General features: G+C 57.4%; 1 protein-coding gene across 1 annotated transcript in view; it reads right to left on the bottom strand.

The window, feature by feature from the left end:
* Positions 1 to 537, bottom strand: part of LOC119594104 (putative inorganic phosphate cotransporter) — a 9175-nt gene that overhangs the window by 3071 nt on the left and 5567 nt on the right. Inside the window, 2 exon segments of the mRNA XM_037943161.1 lie at positions 235 to 300; positions 302 to 462. Coding sequence (XP_037799089.1) covers positions 235 to 300; positions 302 to 462 — 227 coding nt within the window.

Here is a 537-nt window from a genome sequence, read left to right as displayed (position 1 = left end):
GCATATCTTAACAGCCTCTCCAGAAGAGCGGTAATCCTGGATTTGCTCCTAATGAAGGCAATATTGTCGCATGGGCCCCACGTGAACGCTTTCAACTGACTTCGATATTAGCTAATTAACTCGCCAAAAGCCTGCTCGTGTGAAGGCAGTCTTAGCGTCGCATTCTGTACACGCTGAAGCCGTTTCCCCCTTGACCGTCCAACCTCACTCCTACCAACGTATCTTACGCCTCACCACATCGCTCTTGACGGTGTTCTTGCACGCCTGGAGGTGACGGAGCTCCGCCGACGAGATCCTGGGGATGCCTCTCCGGCCGGTCGTGCACCAGCAGGAACCAGAAGACGCCCCACACGAGGCCCAGCGCCCCGAACACGTAGAACACGGCGGGCCAGCCTCCCAGGAACCCCGAGCTGCACAGGACGCCGCTCAGGGATAAGGAGGCGATGTTGCCCAGCTGAATGCCTGTGGGCAGAGGAAGGCTGGCGATGGGCGCTTCTGTCTAATCTATTCTTGGTGAACTATGGCTCAAAGCAGGCT

This window comes from Penaeus monodon, chromosome 33 (assembly GCF_015228065.2).
Source record: "Penaeus monodon isolate SGIC_2016 chromosome 33, NSTDA_Pmon_1, whole genome shotgun sequence".
In the NCBI taxonomy this organism is placed as follows: Eukaryota; Metazoa; Arthropoda; class Malacostraca; order Decapoda; family Penaeidae; genus Penaeus; species Penaeus monodon.
Note: the sequence above shows the minus strand (reverse complement) of the source record. Positions and strands in the feature narration are given on the sequence as shown.